Source organism: Balaenoptera acutorostrata, chromosome 1 (genome assembly GCF_949987535.1).
Source record: "Balaenoptera acutorostrata chromosome 1, mBalAcu1.1, whole genome shotgun sequence".
Classification (NCBI taxonomy): domain Eukaryota; kingdom Metazoa; phylum Chordata; class Mammalia; order Artiodactyla; family Balaenopteridae; genus Balaenoptera; species Balaenoptera acutorostrata.
The window spans coordinates 104,259,161-104,273,315 of NC_080064.1; the positions used below are offsets into that span (position 1 = coordinate 104,259,161).

Consider the following 14,155-nt stretch of genomic DNA (forward strand, 5'->3'; position numbering starts at 1 on the left):
GTGTAGGGAGTGTGAACACCAGGTTCAGGATGTAATTCACATGGAGATGGAGAGTGTTAGGTGCAGGATGTAATTCACAGAGTCAGAGAGTGTTAGGGGTTAGCTTTGTGAAGGACAAATCTAGTTACAGACACTACAGATTAGTAACAGTTAAAATAAAACTAGGATTGATTAACTCTTTCAGGCCAGTTAATGCTCCTTCTCCACCCTGTTCATTGTTCCCTTTATTTTCCTTGTTAACAGAAGAGGAAAAACCTCATTTCTATTTTTGTTGTAACACTACCCCATGCCAGATGCTATTTCAGGTATTAGGGATACTGCAGTGAACAAGACCAACTAGATTCCTACTGTCCTGTATTGAATTATCCAGTGGGATTTACTATATATACATTGTGTGTAATGATCTTTATGCTTGTTTTATTTTTTGTCCCCTGCTAGATTGTGAGCTCCTTAAGGGTAGGAAATGTTCTTTGTGTCTGGCTTAGCATTTTATATATAAAAGTAGACTTTTATGTATGTACCACGTCTTCTTTATCCATTCCTCTGTTGATGGACATTTAGGCTGCTTCCATGTCCTCGCTATTGTAAATAGTGCTGCACTGAACATTGTGGTGCATGTATCTTTTTGAATTATGGTTTTCTCCAGATATATGCCCAGGAGTAGGATTGCTGGATCATATGGCAACTCTATTTTTAGTTTTTTAAGGGGCCTCCATACTGTTCTCCATAGTGACTGTATCAATTTACATTCCCACCAAGAGTGTAGGAGGGTTCCCTTTTCTCCACACCCTCTCCAGCATTTATTGTTTGTAGACTTTTTGATGATGGCTATTCTGACTGGTGTGAGGTGATACCTCATTGTAGTTTTGATTTGCATTTCTCTGATAATTAGTGATGTTGAGCATCTTTTCATGTGCCTCTTGGCCATCTGTATGTCTTCTTTGGAGAAATGTCTATTTAGATCTTCCAGCCGTTTTTTGATTGGGTTTTGTTTTCTTGATATTGAGCTGCATGAGCTGTTTGTAGATTTTGGAGATTAATCCCTTGTCAGTCGCTTTGTTTGTAAATATTTTCTCCCATTCTGTGGGTTGTCTTTTCATTTTGTTGACGGTTTCCTTTGCTGTGCAAAAGCTTCTTTAAGTGTCATTAGGTCCCATTTGTTTATTTTTGTTTTTATTTTCATTACTGTAGGAGGTGGATCAAAAAAGAGCTTGCTGAGATTTATGTCAGAGAGTGTTCTGCCTATGTTTTCCTCTAAGAGTTTTATAGTGTCCAGTCTTACATTTATGACTTTAATCCATTTTGAGTTTATTTTTGTGTATGGTGTTAGAGAGTGTTCTAATTTCATTCTTTTATATGTAGCTGTCCAACCACTCTTGGTTTCTTAAGCTTAATTCTTATATCAGTGTACCTGATCTAAGCCCTCAAACTTGAAGGTTAGAGCGGGTCTTCGATACTTGCTTGTTATTTTCTCTTATCTTCTTGATGACATGAACGTTTTCCCGTACTCCTATTGGATTTCACCTGTGTTTCTTCCAGGGTATCTCGTCACCTTTGCTTCGAGTAGTCTGGGCTCGAATCATATTGGATGAAGCTCATAATGTTAAGAATCCCCGAGTGCAGACTTCCTTGGCTGTGTGTAAGCTCCAAGCCCAAGCCCGTTGGGCTGTCACTGGAACCCCCATTCAGAACAACTTGTTGGACGTGTATTCACTGCTGAAGTGAGTAAAACTCTTTGGACTATGTAGATGTGAACCCTGTCGGTAACCCTTCATAATTATTTCATATCTCATCTCTCCAGTGTGTACCAGACTATCTTGTGTAGCAGATGGCAAGCCTGTCAACCTTTAAAGGGCAGAAGAATTAATATTTATGAGATATAATCTGTTGATTGACTGGCTGATATAGGACTTTGATGACATCCAGCCCCTATATATGGAAAAATAAGGGACCAATTAAATTAAAGGAAACAACAGTCAACTTTCTTCAGTCCCAGGAATGTTTTGGGCTACTTCTGCTTTAAAACATATGGCCTGGGGACAGGACTACAATTTATTTGAAGCAAACAGAAAAGAAGGCTGATTTTAAAATACTTGTTTTAATTCAAGTCAGCTCATAAGAGGATACAGAATTTCTTTACTAGCCTTTGAAGTTTTAGGAGTGAATGCTAGCTATTGGTTATATGTCCTGTTGTGACGATATAGACGTTGTTAATGGGAAAATTCACATTTTTATAATGTGGTTTTATAATGTGGTTATTGACTTGGATCCCTTTGCTCTGTCTAGCAGAGTTTTGCTATGAAATTGACGTTTACAAATGATTGGATGACATGTAAAATCTGATTTGCTTTTCACCTTATGTCTGTCTTTGAACCTTTCCTCCATCCTCCCATGCGTCTTTCCTATTCTCTGTCCTTCTCCAATGAAAAAGATTTCTCCGTTGTTCTCCATTTGATGAACTCAGTCTGTGGAGGAGTCAGGTTGACAATGGTTCAAAGAAAGGAGAAGAACGGTTAAATATTTTAACCAAGAGCCTTTTGCTGAGGAGAACAAAAGACCAGCTGGACCCCACCGGCAAGCCCTTGGTAATCCCACTGACACATGTCCCTGGGGGAGGCCAGGAAGGAGGGCGACCATGTCCTTGACTCGCCTTGAACCGCCATCTGCTTTGCTTCAGGAGCCTCTGAGTCTCCCATTTTCCTAGGAGGAGGCCCTCGGGTTGCTGTCCTGCCCCTCGTGTCACAGCAGCCCCGTGTGCAGTGTGTTAGAGCAGTCCTGTTTTCAGGGGAGGGTGGGAGCTGCTGTCCAGAGCCTGACTAGATTTCTGGTGCCAACTCTGGGGAGTGTACTCCCTAATGTTCAGTTAATTTGTATAACTTCATCCCAGCTGCTTGTTTCTTTTACTCTTCCAGGTGGTGCTCCCCCAGCGTAAATTTCAGTTGCACCATTTAAAGCTTTCTGAAGATGAAGAGAATGTTTATAGTGTCCTTTTTGCAAGATCAAGGTGTGTGCAGTGAAGAAGCACCTTCTCACATCTATTTCATTCTTGTTCTTGCTTGGGAGTGAGTCGAGGGTCAGGGTTCCTCTAACTGTAATTATGGTATTACTGACAAGTTGGATACCTGTGTTCCTATTTTAAAAAACCTCCCTTTCTCTCTCCTCACCTCTCCTCAGCTCACCTTTGTCTCACATACACATTGAACCTGTTCTCCATTGGCTTCCTCGCATAGAAGGTCTAGGGTGTGCGCACTGTACACCAGGTCTTTCTGTTCCTCATGGGGCTGTATTAGGAAAGTATATCTTTGACCTTTGACCTGTTACCCAGCCTCTCATTGGAACTTTTAAAAAACTGCTCAGTAATCCTTCTTGTCATCTGTCCTTTGCACTTGCTCTGAAGCTCTTATCCTTCCCTGAATTCCAGATTTCTACTATCCTGGTTGGTACCTCTCACTTCCAATGTAAATAAGTTTTTTCTCTTTGTATACCTTATGTTTATTAATAAATATTATAATAGTATATTAACTTATACTAATTAATATGTTACTGTATTACATGTTAATATTAAATTGATATTAAATATAATACTAATATTTGATATTAATCTTTGTTAATATTTATTAATCATTTTTAAGTGGTTTGGGTTTTAAAGTAATTACTTTTTATTACCTTTGCCCAATGCTTGCTGTGAGCCTACCTTCATTTAACAAGTTCGCTTTTATAATTTTTCAAGGTGCTACCGCAGACACAGTTAAACAGTGACCATTGTAAACCTGTTTGGTCTTAGCGACCATTTTATGTGCATTTTCATTTTCGATCTGAGGCAGGTCAGCTCTGCAATCCTATCTAAATAGACATGAAAGTGGGGGCAGCCAATCTGGAAGAAGCCTTGATAATCCATTCAGTAGAGGTAAGCAGTGGGACACTCATAAATACAGAAAACTCATGAAAATGTGGACGCAGATTTGGTAAACTTACAGAAATCGGGAGGGGTCATGAATTCTTGATTGCAGAGACTTGACCTTAGCTTGGAACCTCAAACCAAAGTAAAATCTGCTGACCTGCAAGCACCAGACCTGGTGATCTAAACTTCTTTTTAGTTATTTTCAAAATCTGTTTGATTAAAATACAAGTAGGTGTATAAAGAAAACCAGTATTTCGTACTTCTCTAATTGGTAGAGAAGTGAGTTAAAACTGTATGATTGAACCTCAGATCAAAGAAGTTTAAAATCTCCTCATTTAGTTCACAGTTCTTCCCCATATTTCTGTTTTAAACCCTGTACTGTTTCCTGTGTCTGTTTTCCTTCTTGGAAGTGGCGCAGGAGTTTGGGTCCAGTGGGCCTGGGCTCTCGGTGGCAGCAGACTCGCAGACATCTAGCACCGCCCACATACTGTCACAGTTGCTGAGACTCCGCCAGTGTTGTTGTCATCTTTCTCTACTGAAGTCGGTAAGCAAAGCCACCTGTGTGGGACCCCAGAGGGGCTGTGGAGAGGTCCACCTCAGTCTCCTGAAACTGGGATCCAGTCTGCTGGATCAAGGAAAATGGGGTTTGAGTGTGTTTTGTTTTCTGGTGGGATAGGAAAGAGAAGACTCTTTATTTTACTTTATTTTATGTTAATCTTTATTGGTCTTGAGATAATTCCCATGATGTTGAGAACAGTTTTTGTTGTTCGTTTTATTATTTTTCTTTAATTAATTAATTAATTAATTGGCTGCACTGGGTCTTTTTTTTTTTTAACAGATTTTTTTTTAAATTAATTAATTTATTTATTTATGGCTGTGTTGGGTCTTCGTTCCTGTGCGAGGGCTTTCTCTAGTTGTGGCAAGCGGGGGCCACTCTTCATCGTGGTGCGCGGGCCTCTCATTATCGCGGCCTCTCTTGTTGTGGAGCACAGCCTCCAGACGCGCAGGCTCAGTAATTGTGGCTCACGGGCCCAGTTGCTCCACGGCATGTGGGATCTTCCCAGACCAGGGCTCAAACCCGTGTCCCCTGCATTGGCAGGCAGATTCTCAACCACCGCGCCACCAGGGAAGCCCTGCACTGGGTCTTATTTGCGGCATGTGGGATCTTCGTTGCGGGGTGTGGGATCTTCTTAGTTGTGGCATGCGGGGATCTTTAGTTGCAGCATTCGGGATCTTTAGTTATGGCATGCGGGATCTAGTTCCCTGACCAGGGATCAAACCCAGGCTGCCTGCATTGGGAGCATGGAGTCTTAACTGCTGGACCACCAGGGAAGTCCCTGGTTTGTTTAAATAAGCTTTATTTTCAAATAGAAAATGGCATCTTGTTAAAAAGGAAGCCATATATGAATACTTCGGTATTTTAGGATATCATAAAGCTTATTTAGCTACTAGTGTTAAGTCTAGTTATGAAAACTCAAGTATTTAAAGTTGTCTTGATATTGGATAGAGGCACATCTGTAATTAAGAGGAATATGTTATAGGCAGAACACTCTGACATAAATCGCAGCAATATTTTTTTGGATCTCTCTCCTAGAGAAATGGAAATAAAAGCAAAAATAAACAAATGGGACCTAATTAAACTTAAAAGCTTTTGCACAGCAAAGGAAACCATAAACAAAATGAAAAGACAACCTACAGAACGGAAGAAAATATTTGCAAACAATGCTACCAACAAGGGATTAATCTTCAAAATATACAAACAGCTCATACAGCTTAATATCAAAAAAAAAAACAACCCAATCAAAAAATGGGTAGAAGACCTAAATAGATATTTCACCAAAGACATATAGATGGCCAAGAAGCACATGAAAAGATGCTCAATGTCACTAATTATTAGAGAAATGCAAATCACAACCATAATGAGGTCCTCACCTCACACCAGTCAGAATGGCCATCATTAAAAAGTTGACAAACAATAAATGCTGGAGAGGGTGTGGAGAAAAAGGAACCCTCCTACACTGTTGGTGGGAGTCTAAATGCGTGCAGCCACTCTGGAGAACAGTATGGAGGATCCTTAAAACTCTAAAAATAGAGTTACCATATAATCCAGCAATCCCACTCCTGGGCACATATCTGGAGAAAACTAATTCAAAAAGATATATGCACCCCAATGTTCATATTCATTACAGCATTATGTACAATAGCCAAGACATGGAAGCAACCTAAATGTCTATCAACAGATGAATGGATAAAGAAGATGTGGTGCTTGTGTGTGTGTGTGTGTGTGTGTATATATATATATATATATATACATATATATATATATACATATATATATATATATACGTATATATATATATGCATACATATAATGGAATATTACTCAGCCATAAAAAGAGAATGAAATAATGCCATTTGCAGCAACATGGATGGGACTAGAGATTATCATATTAAGTTAAATAATCAAAGACAAATATCATATGATATCACTTATTTGTGGAATCTAAAAAAATGATACAAATGAACTTATTTACAAAACAGAAATAGGCTCACAAACATAGAAAACAAACTTATGGTTACCAAACGGGATAGCGGAGGGTGGTGAGGAAGGGATAAATTAGGAGTTTGGGATTAACATATACACACTACTATATATTGAATAGGTAAACAGCAAGGACCTACTGTATAGCACAGGGAACTAAACTCAATATCTCGTAATAACCTGGGAGTTCTCTGGCGCTCCAGTGGTTAGGACTTGGTGCTTTCACTCCCAGGGCCTGGGTTCGATCTCTGGTCGGGAAACCAAGATCCTGCAAGCCACGTGGTGCAGCCAAAATAAAAAAATTTTGTAATAACCTTTAATGGAAAAGAATCTGAAAGAGAATATATATGTGTGTGAGTGTATGTACGCATAAGGGAATCACTTTGCTGTACACCAGAAACTAACACAATACTGTAAATATACTTCAATTAAAAAAAAAAAAGGGGAATATGTTATTCTTTTTTTTTTTCTCTTGGCAGTTAAAATTTATTTTCTCCTTGGTTATCAAGGATTCTTACTTTCTTTACACTCTTCTGAACTTTTCCAGATTTTCTAAAATGAGCATATGTTATTTTTATGAACAGAAAAAGAACTATTCCTGGTATTTGAAAATTTTTTCTTTTATTAAAAAAATTTTTATTGAAGTATGTTATTCTTTTGAGGTGCTGTAGTAATCTTTTTTTTGGTAGTAAATTGCATCTTGATTATCAATAGCTTAATTAACTGTAGTGTTCTAGCTGGGGAGAATAGAATGATCTTGCAATCTGGCAATTTTCTAAGAAGTTCCATCATTTGATTGATTGATTGATTGATTGATTAAATGGATTCCTTTTTTTTTTTTTTTAATTATTTTTGATTGCGTTGGGTCTTCGTTACTGCGCATGGGCTTTCTCTAGTTATGGCGAGCGGGGGCTACTCTTCGTTGCAGTGTGTGAGCTTCTCATTGCAGTGGCTTCTCTTGTTGCGGAGCACGGGCTCTAGGCTCACGTGGGCTTCAGTAGTTGTGGCTCACGGGCTTAGTTGCTCCGCGGCATGTGGGATTTTCCCGGACCAGGGATCGAACCCGTGTCCCCTGCATTGGTAGGCGGATTCTTAACCACTGCACCACCAGAGAAGTCCCTTGATTTATTTTTGATCTGGTGAAAAAAGCTTGCAAGATTACATTTTAATCTGGGTTTACCCGAGGAGATACTGATGGTAAATTATGAGACATTTTACCATGTGCTGTGTTAAACAGTTAGCACTTTGGCAGGTCATGTGCCTTGCTGCCTCAACCGCCCATCTGCTCTGTCCCCTGTCTGATTCTGCTCAGGCCCTGGATCCGAAAGAGCTGAAGAGTGAAGGCCTGGTCCTTTCCCTGGACGAGCAGCTCAGAGCCTTGACCTTGTCCGAATTCCATAACTCAGAGCCGTCTGCCTCCGTTTCCCTTAATGGCAAATGCTTCAAGGTGGAGCTTTTTGACGACAGGAGAGAGAGCACCAAGGTAGTATGATCACCTCTATTCTAGTAGAAAGACTTTGACTCCTCACACATTTCCCTGAGTGAGAGCGCCACATTTGTCCAAGCGAGTCCAGCCATTTGACAGCAGAGCTGGAGCTGTTAGATGTTGGCTGGTCAAATTCTCCCTCCAGTCTTAAATTCTAGTTTGAGTTGACGAATAAAACTGAAGTCTTACTACATAGTGGGCTTTCAGAGAGTGGCTTGGGCCGACCTGGCATCAGGGAAGATTTCTGGCATGGATTCCTGGGGAAGGAGCCTGTCAGGTGTATGCCGGCCACAGGGCCCAGGCAAGTGAGCAGTTTGTTTTGGGAAAACAACGAAGGCCTGAGCCTCGAGACTGTGTAATACGTCTGAGCGCCAGTTGCTTTGCTTTGTTGCGAGGCTTCCATCTGCCGGGTTTGTTTCCTACCAGCCTCTCCTCATTAGTCACTCTGTTCTGTTTTCATTGAATGTTTTAAGAACTGAAGGGTTCTATCAGAGGAAGGCCGGGGTGTGTGTCCTGCCTCTCCACTAGCTCGCTTGGAACCCGCCCATTGTCTCGCCTGCCCTGAGGGCTGGGTTCCCTCTCTGCTGCTTTCTGAGGCTGCCTCAACCTCTCTTCAAAGGCTTTAAAAGATGTAACTGGAAAGGAGGTCACTGCCAGGGGAATGGTTTTACCAAAGAATTACTTTTAATTAGATTTTTAAAATATTTACCTAGGTCTTCACCCTCAGTAACTGAGAGAAACATAAGAAGGGCACCACATGTGGCCGGACTTCAGGCCCTAGCACCCTCAGTTAGCTATTGGGTTAAAATTCATGTTCCGAATAATTTGTATTCCTAACAGCTTGTCTGATACTCAGGTCATCGTTCACAAGGCTTCTTAATGTGAACCCATTAATCGTAGTTCACACCGCTTAAGGTGGTTTCACGTGAGGAAGGGAGTTTTGTTTGGTAGCACAAACCTAAACTCATACAGAATGTTAATAGAATTTGGCCCCAGCTCACAGCCCATGAATCCTGCTCTCCCACTGCATTTTTTTTCAAAATACCTATCGCCAGGTTTTTCATGAGGCAGTTCGAGAACTTTCCACAACCTTGAGTTGCCAAGACACCAGGCACTTCGTGTACCTGCTTTTTTCCTTCCTACTAATTCAAAATGGTACAGTCCTGTGACTGTCTTCCTGCCCAGGCATCAGCGTGTTTGTTCAGGTGGGAGCGCAGCCTTACGCGGGGGCCTCCACAGGTTGCCACTAGCACCACGACGGTGTAGAATGGAAGAGCTAAGGACACCTCAGTTCCTCTGGCTCAGCCCCTTTTTACTGATGAGGAAGCTGAGCTCTTAACTGGGAGTTCCAAAGTGATCCAGCCCTGTGATGGCAGAATAAGAACTCTCTTCATCTCCTGATTCTTGGTCTAATTTTCGTCCTCTTCCGCCATTCTGGGGATGAACTTTAGAGCCTTTGGAAAGGTCATTCACATTAGCAGTCAGGAAGAATGAGCCCAGCTGCTCTCCAGAGTCCTGCCCACGTGTTCTCATCGCCTGGTCCCTCATAGGCTTGAATATGCCCTGAGCAGTTTTGGTAAATACCCAGAGAGCTTGTTGTGAAGCTTGAGCAAGTATTCCTCAGCCTGGACAGGTTCTCTTCTTCAACATCTTTTGCAGCAGACCTCAAACTGGGTCAAGCTCTTTCACTTTCTCCTTCTGCAAATGTTAGGATAGTATCTTCTCTGGTCCAGCAATATGCTGAGTGCTAGAGGTGCAGAAATGAACCAGACATACGCTGGCTCTGCCTCTTCGGAGCATATCTGGCCATGAAAGCAAGAGATGACTAATAAGCAATTAATATATAGTATGAAAAAGACCATGATAATAGAAAGAAAAGGTGGTATAGTAGCATGTAGGCAGTGGGCTCCTAGGATTGGAGAGGACCTCCAAGAAGCTGACACGTAAGGCTGTCCTAGGCAGAGGGAACAGAATGGACAAAGAGGAGACAAAGCATGGCTTAGTGGAGGGAGAATGTTGGTATCGCCCGAGCATCATTTGAAGAGCGTGTAGTGAGGGTTGAGGCTGGAGATGTGAGTGGAAGGCAGGGTAGCAAGGATCTGGGAGGCCACCGTAAGGAGCTTGGGCTTTGTTCTCAGCGGGAAGCCACTGCAGGGGCTTCAGCCAGAGGAGGAAAATAAGAAACTGACATTTTGGAAATAGCCCTCTGGCTGCAGAGAGGAAAGGGAACTAGACAGGAGTAAGACCAGAAGCCGAGAGGCTGTGGAGGAGACTGATTATTTAATTCAGAAAGTGGAGAAAAGCAGATTGGCTTAAACCTCCGTATGTTAATTCCACCTTTTCCCAGATTTCATCTCTGTTGGCAGAATTGGAGGCAATCCGAAGAAATTCTGGGTCCCAAAAGAGGTAAATGTGTTATTTCATTATCCAAGCATTGCTTGTAATTATGCTAGAAAATTTAATATTGCAGATAGTTATAAATCTTCGCTTTTTATATCAAGGACCTTGAGTCATGCTTAGCAGAAAGCACTCAGGTTACAGCACAGATTCCCTTTGATTTCTAATTAAAATATTTGTGGCACTGGCTGAAAAGGCAATCCCTAGAGGATCCAAGTAAACTGAGCATCTGAAGAAGTGTTTAAGAGCAGAGAAGAAGCATCTCAAGAAAAGCAAGAGAGTAACAGGTGGGCGAGGGAGGGAGAAGAGTGGGGTCAGACCGGGAGCCCCCATGGTGCTGGGGATGTTCCTAAGCTGGGGACGTGGTTATGGGAGGTTCATTCGTTGTTTGACTTTACTGTGTGCTATTCAGTGCATTTGTAGATCGGAAATATTTTGATCTAAACACATAAAACTCTAATGAAAGCACAGCATGGGGGGAACAGAGAAGCCCTAGCAGCTTATGGTTCTGACTGGCAAGGGGAGGGGCCTCTACCCCTCTGCAGGGGCACAGACCTCCTCTGGAGAAGCACTAGGCCCCAGATGACCAGAGGCTGCAGCCAGTACTTTAGCTTAGCCACCACTTTATTCTGACTTCATTTTGCACAAAATAAGTTGTAGACTGGATCTAGAAATAGCTGGAAATATTGTAATCTTATAATGTCACCGAAGTGCGTACCCTTAGGTAGCAGAAGGCCTTTCCTCGTCCACATTTGATAACTGAATTGTACAAATAACAGGCGTTAAAGCCTTGCAGATGAGTTTGTTTCATCAATTTGGAGGCATTGGTTTTCTGTTTTATCCTTCCTTCCAGTGTCATCGTCTCTCAGTGGACCAGCATGCTGAAGGTTGTAACCTTGCACCTTAAGAGGCATGGACTGACTTATTCCACCATCGATGGCTCTGTTAACCCCAAACAGAGAATGGACTTGGTGGAGGCATTTAACAACTCCAGGGGCCCTCAGGTATGAGCTGATCACAGCAGAGCTCTGTAATCAAGAGCAAATTGTTCCCAATTATACAGAGGAAATTTTAACATAGCTCGATTCAAAAATATTCATAGCTTTGATCCCTCCAGGTGTTTTTGATTCCTTCGACATTTATTGGGGATACATATCAAAGTGTGCAAATACTCTAAGAGAATAAACTAGAAGGGCTAAAAAGAGAGTAAAAACATAACTGGTTAGGATCAAGAGACTCTTTGTGGAGGAGGCAAGCCTGGCAGGATGGGTGGGATCTTGATGTGAGGAAAGATGGAGGGAAGTGGTAGAACAAAGGCATCTAATTATGGATAATGAGAATTTGGAAAGCACTAGTTGAGTGATGGCAGGAGAATCATGGCAGTGGTTGGGGGACTGATGGAACAGACAGAATCCGGTTGATGGAAAGTTTATTGAGCTAACCACCCCCGGTGCTCTAAATGGTAGTATTCATATATTTCGGCAGGCGCACAATTAATGTTTTGAGAATGACTCACCAAAAAAAGGTTAAATGAGAATTTTCTCAAAGGTGAGGCATGGGAGATAGGATCTCAGAGTTTCGAAACAGTGCCTTTATGACAGCAGAAGGAAATTTGATAAGCGCATGTTGCTAAGAAGGAGAGGTGATTTATGAGACCAAGTCTGTGTAAAGTTAATGGTGTGCTTCCTTTTGAAGGTTATGCTAATCTCTCTCTTGGCTGGAGGTGTTGGTCTAAACCTGACCGGAGGAAACCATCTTTTTCTTCTGGACATGCACTGGTAATGATTCTGGATTTTTCTTGAGTTGTCACAGCATAGCAGGGAGACCAGAGGGGCAGTAAGGCCTGACTTCTTATATTGAGTGTGTTCCTTTCATATTATGGAGCTGCCTCTGTGCATACATGTGTATAAGATACAGATCAAAATGGTGTAGGGCTAGGGACTTTGCTGGTGGCGCAGTGGTTAAGAATCCGCCTGCCAATGCAGGGGACATGGGTTCGATCCCTGGTCCGGGAAGATCTCACATGTCGCAGAGCAACTAAGCCTGTGTGCCACAACTACTGAGCTTGCGCTCTAGAGCCTGTGAGCCACAACTACTTGAGCCCATCTGCCGCAACTACTGAAGCCTGCGTGCCTAGAGCCCGTGCTCCGCAACCAGAGAAGCCCCTGCAATGAGAAGCCCACGCCCTGCAACGAAGAGTAGTCCCCTCTCACTGCAACTAGAGAGAAAGCCCGCGCACAGCAATGAAGACCCAACACAGCCAAAAATAAATAAAGTAATAAATAAATTTAAAGAGAGAGAAAGAGAAAAAAAGTTGGTGTAGGGTTAGTTGCCGGCCCTGAATTCCTGAGCAAGCAAGGCTTCAAATGACTATTTAAAATAGTCTGTTCACTATTTATTGTTAATCTAACATCTGTTTCCATGGAAACTGGGAGTGGGGTGGGGGGTGCTTTTCCTTATGGCCAAGAGCTGCTTCACTCAATGAAGAGTTTTATCTCTTCAAAACACCGTATTTCAGACATACTTGCTGACGTCCAAGGAAATCTCAGCCTTGGCGAAGAGGGAGAACTGTTACTCCAAAGGGAAAAGGCAAAGGAATTTTCTAATTATGTTAGACACACACTTAACACATAGCCTTGGACTCACTGCACATAGTGTCAACACCGGGAGTATGGCAGCATCCTTCCTAGATACAAAGTGAATGACTCATGTATTGCTGGGAGGAAGCGTCATAATTTGTCCCTGTTTTGAGTTTTCAGTGATGCCAGTCAGGGATTGCTGCACCAGGCACTGGTGCCAGAGATTGTCATTTGTTAATTCTCCAGGCAGCCCAGATGGGCACAAACAGGCCAACCTGTTATTATCTTCCTGGAGGATGTGGTTAGGTCTTACTTGGGACTCCCCTATACTCGTGAGTGAGGAAAGCAGAATGGGGATCATGCTGGTTTCTGAATTGGAGCAATGTTATCCAAGATTTTAAAGAGGTAAGATGAGAAACTAGTTTAGAATTGATAATGAGAATCTAGAAAGAATGAAACAAATTAAGTCTCCTTAGTTGAATCATAGAATATTAAAGTTGAAAAAGGCATTAGAGATCATTTGCCAGCCCTCCCGTTTCCAAGTAGCCATCTGAAGCCTGGAGGGTTGTGGTTAGATGACTTGCCCAAAGTCACTCAACTAGTTAGTGACAGGATTTGAGCATTGGTTTAACCTCTGTTACTTAAGAGTTTCCAACTGATGGTGGTGCTAAGAGTTCCTATTAGCAATCTGACCCCAGTTTCTCATGAGACGGCAAGAAGACACCTGGGGCTTTCTGAGTCCCACATAGACTAGAACAGAGATCTACAAATTTTTTCTATAAGTATTTTAGGCCAGATAGTAAATATTTTAGGCTTTGCCAGCTACATAGGTCTCTGTTGCATATTCTTTGCTGTAGGTGTTTTTGTTTTGTTTTGTTTTGTTTTACAAACCTTTACAAATGTAACAACCATTTTAAACACAAGAGCCATACAGAAACAGACTGCGGGCTGCGTTTGGCCCGTGGGATGTGCCCACCCCTGGTCTAGGATGTCAGTACCTTTGAGCTTTACTTGTCTTCTAACAGGAATCCGTCACTTGAAGATCAAGCTTGTGACCGAATTTACCGAGTAGGGCAGCAGAAAGATGTTGTCATACACAGGTAAGTAAGTAAAAGTCTCCAGGACAAAGGTCTGCTTCCATGAAAATTTTTCTTGGGTAATGTTTTAATAGGATGTGTGAAGTATTTGATGATCACTGTACTAATGGTGCTTGTGGGGTACATCCTTGTTGGTACTCACAGTCAGGAAGG

The 14,155-nt window shown here is 42.0% G+C and overlaps 1 protein-coding gene across 4 annotated transcripts in view; it reads left to right on the forward strand.

Moving 5' to 3' along the window:
- Window positions 1-14,155, forward strand: part of TTF2 (transcription termination factor 2) — a 64,283-nt gene that overhangs the window by 24,858 nt on the left and 25,270 nt on the right. For 3 of the 4 annotated variants that reach the window (XR_449914.2, XR_449915.2, XM_007169318.2), the window contains exons 13-22: window positions 1,540-1,721; window positions 2,432-2,585; window positions 2,913-3,004; window positions 3,825-3,907; window positions 4,312-4,445; window positions 7,756-7,926; window positions 10,277-10,335; window positions 11,180-11,330; window positions 12,022-12,104; window positions 13,931-14,005. Coding sequence is in view for 2 of the 4 variants with exons in the window: in XM_007169318.2 (XP_007169380.2) it covers window positions 1,540-1,721; window positions 2,432-2,585; window positions 2,913-3,004; window positions 3,825-3,907; window positions 4,312-4,445; window positions 7,756-7,926; window positions 10,277-10,335; window positions 11,180-11,330; window positions 12,022-12,104; window positions 13,931-14,005 (1,184 nt within the window). In the remaining 2 variants the exon portion in view is untranslated. The remainder of the gene's footprint in view (window positions 1-1,539; window positions 1,722-2,431; window positions 2,586-2,912; window positions 3,005-3,824; window positions 3,908-4,311; window positions 4,446-7,755; window positions 7,927-10,276; window positions 10,336-11,179; window positions 11,331-12,021; window positions 12,105-13,930; window positions 14,006-14,155) is intronic. The other variant, XM_007169319.2, reaches the window with a different exon arrangement.